The sequence below is a fragment of the Melospiza georgiana genome, chromosome 3, assembly GCF_028018845.1.
Source record: "Melospiza georgiana isolate bMelGeo1 chromosome 3, bMelGeo1.pri, whole genome shotgun sequence".
NCBI lineage: Eukaryota > Metazoa > Chordata > Aves > Passeriformes > Passerellidae > Melospiza > Melospiza georgiana.
Window position 1 is genome coordinate 41134824 of NC_080432.1, and position 6000 is coordinate 41140823.

General features: G+C 40.5%; 1 protein-coding gene across 1 annotated transcript in view; it reads right to left on the minus strand.

Moving 5' to 3' along the window:
* Positions 1–5590, minus strand: part of PLB1 (phospholipase B1) — a 77834-nt gene extending 72244 nt beyond the window's left edge. The window contains exons 1-4 of the mRNA XM_058020692.1: positions 5542–5590; positions 1969–2006; positions 805–868; positions 279–337 (exon numbers count right to left, since the gene is read on the minus strand). Coding sequence (XP_057876675.1) covers positions 279–337; positions 805–868; positions 1969–2006; positions 5542–5590 — 210 coding nt within the window. The remainder of the gene's footprint in view (positions 1–278; positions 338–804; positions 869–1968; positions 2007–5541) is intronic.
* Positions 5591–6000: the final 410 nt, after the last annotated feature.

Sequence of the window (6000 nt, forward strand, 5' to 3'; positions counted from 1 at the left end):
GAAAATCCATGCACTCTAATCAAATATCATGGTTCTCTGCAAGAGCACTGTGATCACATTTCCTCCTGCACGAAGTCAGCTGGCTATTTTTAGACACAGGGTACATTGGAACACTGAACAGCAGGTATTTCCAGCCATTTTTTCACCAGAAGTCTTTGATGCTTGTGGAAAGACTGAAGTCTTGAACACCCTGAGACCCCAAACTGCATCATCAGCTGACTTCATCATCACAACGGAGGAAATGGGTCACATTCAGCACATTTCCTGCTTGTACTTACTCTTTGCAAACTTCCTATTGCAGTGACTGCTTTAATGTCAGCTGGCCTTAGAGCATGAACTGCAGAAAAGCAAAAGATTTCAGGTTACAAGAAAACCCAAAACAGTAACCCCAAAAGAAAGTCACATTCACCAGCATATTAAAACAAAGTTGGCTAAAATGGTAACAAGTCTATACTGATTGCTTTGATTGGAGGTTTTGAACTAGTCAGAAAAATTACTCAGGTGTTCAGCAAATACTTTGGGTGTTTAGAGGCACTGAAATGCTCAATCATCAAGCAAGAAAAGATCAAAAAACACTGCTGGGAATGATTGAAGTAATAGTGACAGCCTCAACCACCAGCCGAAGAAACAAAAGTAGAAAAGTAATCACAAGAGGAACAAAAAACTAAGGAGTTTATAGAGCCTAGCTCCACTTCAATCAATCCCATACACAGACATCCCCACAAACAGCTGATTTCTGCCCCGGCCCATTCTCAAATAATTTTGTGAGGGAAAGCCTCTGCAGAGACAATATAAAACACACACCTGAAGATGAAGGGGTCTCAGGGTACGTTGCCTGCTCACATGAAAACTGCAAGCTTCTTAGAGCCTTAGACATAAAGAAATAAATATGGTTGATTGCTTAGATCTAACAAGGAAATTTGTTGACTGAGGGGTCCTACAGGCTCCATTCTCACACTAACCAAGATTTTACTCATGTAAACAACTTTAAAGAACAATTACCCCTCTGTTAGAAATACATGGGAACACAGATCTGGACAGCTGCATTTGCAGTTAACTCTTCTACAACTTTACACTTTCTGCTCAGTTTTCTTACTGGCTGCCACAGCACTGGGCCTGAGCAAACAATGAAATGTGCTGAACACATCCTGCCACATCCATTGCTGCAGTGACTGCTTAATCTGGAAGAGGTCATAGGGACAGCTACTGCAGGCATCTCTGTGTGCCAAGGGGGGCACCCAATTGACACAACAAATCATCTCCAATACATAACAGGAAAGGCAGAATGAACCAATTCTGGCTCCTTAACAATACCTGGCCAGGTGATCAGAGAAGGCAAGGATGTGAGTGATGTTATTCACTCAGCATGAGAGACAGCTCAGTACCAGCAGGAACATTGTTTAATGCCATCCTATATCCTTATGGCAGGCACAGCCCAACATCAAGGGCTTTAAAGGGACATGAAAGGCAATCCTTGCCTCCCCAGGTGACTTGGCAAGGGCTTCCCTCATCACAATGACTATCCCTAATACTCAAAGGTGAAATCTATATAGTGACAAGGGCCACCAAGATACCCACACACTCTCTTGTGCCCAGCTGGAGGACTCTAATGGTGCAGACACTATGCACTGTTGTAAAGCAAATAAAAGTTTAATTCTGTGTTTCTAAAAGAGCAACAGAGCATCTAGGAACAAGTGGTAACCACAAACAACCTACGTACAGGATATGCAACCTAATAACAAACATTGCTCGGAGAAAACCTCATTTCCTGATTGTGTTCTGTAATCTTGCAGCTGCACTATCACATTGCTGACTCACTGGCTTTGCATTTCTTCTTTGCAGAAGCAGTTTACAGCAACAAGCTGTATTCTTTCTTCTTCTGCCTGCCTCAAAGGAAGCAACAGCTTGACAGGTAATGATAAGTACTAAAAACAGAAAAAAAAAAAGAAAGTTGTACTCATACTTTACCTCTAGCTTCTCATATTCTTCCTGGTCATCTGCATTACCTTTAAAACATTAAAGAAAGGGTTATGCTATATTTTTTTTACCTTAGGAAAAAAAAGCTTCACAAGACTTAATATACCCAAAAGCACAAAATCTGGAGAGAAGGCACCTTCCTCATCTGCCCTACTTTCCAAAGATGAGGCTCATCCCAACAACCAGGCATATTTTCTTTGATTTTGTATACTGGAAAAAGCTTTTAGCTATTGTAAGCAGTTGAGATCTCTTGAAATTAGTGGAATGCAATGAATTTATAGCAATAGGTGTTGAACTGCTTGTGGAATGCCTCAAACAATCTCATCCTCCACAGGCCTTCCCTACCTGTTTTCCTCTTCAGCACATTTCATACACTGCCGTAGTTTCATTCTGTCCAAATTTAGAGTAGTTTGAACATGCACAAGGTGAAACTCCTTAGAAAGGAGCAATTCAAATTAATCTACATCTTCCACAGTCAGGGAGCAGCATAACACTGTTGTGAGTTTGCCATAGTGATACAGAAACAGCTGCAATTTCTTCTCTTAGTGGAGTGTTGGCAGACAAAATAGCCTGTGGAGCCAGGAGTCAGGCCTGTAGATGTTTCAGTAAACATTATTCTCTTTCCTTGAGCATACACTTGAATTTATGCAAATAGAATTTGGTTTATTCTAAAATTTCCACAAAGATAGCCACAAAGCCTAGATCAGCTGAACTTCAAAGCACGGTCTCAGCTGTTCTTGCTTGCCCCACTGAAGCCATCACCATCCAGCAAGTCCTACACAGAATTAGAATAACTGTCCTTTAATAGTCAGGAGCTATTTTTGGAATATTTAGCCCTGCTGAGTACTTCTGGCTTGTACACCTTTCTTTCCCTGTCAATGACAGAGTAAGAGCTGAGCCAGCTCAGTCCAGCAGGAGAGACATCCTCAGGTGTAGGGTAGCCAGTGGCGCTCAGGCATGAGCTCAGCATGAGCTATTTGCAAATTTATATTGTTTTTACACTACTTTGTAGAAGGCTGAGAGAGTTTCCTGACTGTTGTGTGACATATTTTTAACATTTCTGCCTGTGGGTTTTGATGATGCTTTACTTAGGGCAATAATCAGAACTCCAACTCCGTTTGGGATACTGGAGGCAAAAGCAATTTAACTTGTCTGCATCACACAAATCTACTGCAGGAACTCAGTATCTGAGAATTTTAACACTAATTTCAACTACATTTGAGAATAGTTCCTTAGGTTTTATTGAGAGAGAAAGAGGATCCAGTCCCAGTTCAGTCCCAGAACTCAGGGAGTTGGAGGAACAGTTTTAGAACAAAACCCCATACCTAGTCAGGGATTTTGCCTCAGACAATATCCAAATGCAGATGCTTAGGCAAAGAATAAGGAAAATACAGTTATATTTCCATTTTCTTGTGCTCCCCAAGCAAGCAATTACTTAATGTTGATGAACTCCCTGACATTGTTCTTCCACAGATTTGCCCATTCGTTTGTCTAAAACTTTCACACTCTTGGCCTCCCCCAAGAACTCTGGCAAAAGATGCTTCATCACTCAATTACATGTTGGAATAAAGTACTTCTCATTTGTTAATAATCTGATTGTTTCCTTGTTGCTCTTGCAGTCATTCCCTTGCTTCTGCAAAATTTGCCATTTTGCATGCACCTGTATGTCTTTATCATATACCTATCCCTTCTTCTCCAGGCTGAAGAGTCAGTTTCTCTGATCTCATGTTGAATTTTTTTCCTAAGTCTGACCACTCTCCCCCTTTACTCCCCTCCTAGGTTTTACTACATCTTTTCTGAGATGAAAAATCCAGACCACTGTCAAGATGCAGGTGAACCACGGCCCTGTACACAGCAGCAGCAATGTGGTTTTTATGCTGTTCACTTGGTCACTGCTGAAATAATTTCTCCTGACTATCATTAGCACTGATGTCTTCAGACAGTTGTGTTCTGGGGTTGAGCAGTATCTATTCAGAGACCACCATAACACACACATAGATAATGTATAAGGGGAAAACTTAGTGTAAATTTTCATTCTGAACATCCTGAACAGTTTTGCATCAGCAAGTTAGAATCCACCCTTATCCAGATCACTTCTGAACACGTGCAGAGCCCACATCCCAACAGAGATCAATATGAGCATCACAGTTAATAAAATGGACATGTTCATGTTTCTGCTTGGCTCACTCCCTTGGGTGGATATCATCTAATCCTGGCAGTTCTTTTACTATTTGTCATCAGTTTGTTCAAGGATTTGGTTGGTACTCCTCTTGTCCCCTGTGCTGAAAGGCTTGGAGGGCAAGGCCTTTTTTAAGCTGTTATGCAAGGACACCAAAGACAAAAAGAATTTGTCATGCTTCAGCCTTCTTTTATGCATCAGTCAGTCCTACAGACTCCGTGTTTCAGAAGAATTTGGAAAATTATTTATTGGTTGTCATTCCTTTAAAAATGATTCATTGTTTCTCTTCAGATTAATTTTTGTCTTAGCTGATTACATTTTAACCTCTTCAGTTTTCTTAGTTTGTTTTGGATTTACACTTTCCATAGGATGACTTTTTAAACTCCTGCTACTCCCAGTATTATAGTTACTCCCTTATTATACCATTGAATAATTCTAACTTGTATTTTCAATTTTCTTGACATAAAAAAGGAAGTATTTTTCAGACAACTCTCCCAAAATTTGGTAGAAGGATTCTAACTCCTTTCTCCCTTACTCTTACAGTTAATATGTTTCAACAAACAATTCTTATAGGCTGCTATCAATCAACAACTTTTTTCCTGGATAAAGTTTTCAGAGGAACTGCAGCCACCGTGCATATTTTTCACAAAATTCAAAAGCTCAGATGTTATAATTTATTCTGATTACTTCAGGAACCAGAACCTCCTAACAGTTTATTATTTATCAGAGCACCTTATAATCCTCTGAAGATAGTGATCATCACAGTCTATTGCTAAGGTAAAGCACGATTACCAGTTATCTTTATTTTCTTACAGGAAGACACCTGAAGCACAGAGCCAGTAAAGCCAAAGCATACACAGCATTTTCAGCCTTGAGCACCTACAAAACCATCACTGGCACCAAACATGGGCTTCAGAGACCTAGTATAGGGAATAAGGGCTTCCCCCTACCATGAGTGTTACAGAAATCTGAACAGTGCCTGGAATGCCAGGATGCAGACTAACCTTTCACTTCATCTTCTATCACTGAAAAGAAGATGATCATAGCTATGAATTCAGAGAAAGCCTCTGTTCCTTGCTTGAATTTCTGCATCATTTTGGCACAGATCTCACTGCTAGTTTAATTGTTTGGGGAGTTTTCTCTCACCAGAATGCTTCAGTGCCTAAGACACAGTCTATCGCCAGAACAGTGGAAACCAATGAACACATCTTCATCAAAAAATGATCAAACATACCCAAAACTGCATTTAAGATCACAGTTTTACTCACAGATTTTCTTCATACCGCTTCTAAAACTCCTGCTATACTCCCACCTTGCAACAACTAAAAATAGAGGTTCCCAAATACTGTGCAATGCTAATTTTCAAAGGACCTTCCAAAACTTACCTTCTGAAGAGAGCAACCAAAGGAACAGCACACCTAACAATAGCTTCATGGTAACCACCTCTATCAATGATAATCCTGGAGTGCTCTGTGTTAGATGTTAAGGTTGAAAAGAAAGAAATTCTCTTCCTTTTTCTCCTTTATACCTTAAAAGCTGATAACTCAGCAGCCATAAAACTTATTAGCTTCTACCTTTGGAAAGCAAAGCGACGATGATATCTCATTTCATTGCCCATCCAAGGGTCAAAGAAGGGGACAGCTCCTCTCACTTTGTTCAGACAGAGCTGGCCATTTTTCAGGAAAATTCTCAGCAAATCTAAGGACCAAGATCACATGAGTCAGCTTCCAGCAGGGTCAAGGCTCTTTCAGGCAATACATAACATATTAGTTTGGTATAGCCTGCCTCTGCCAGGGAGGGAAGGAGCTTCTGCTCCTGAGGTGACAAGGACAACTGAACCCTAT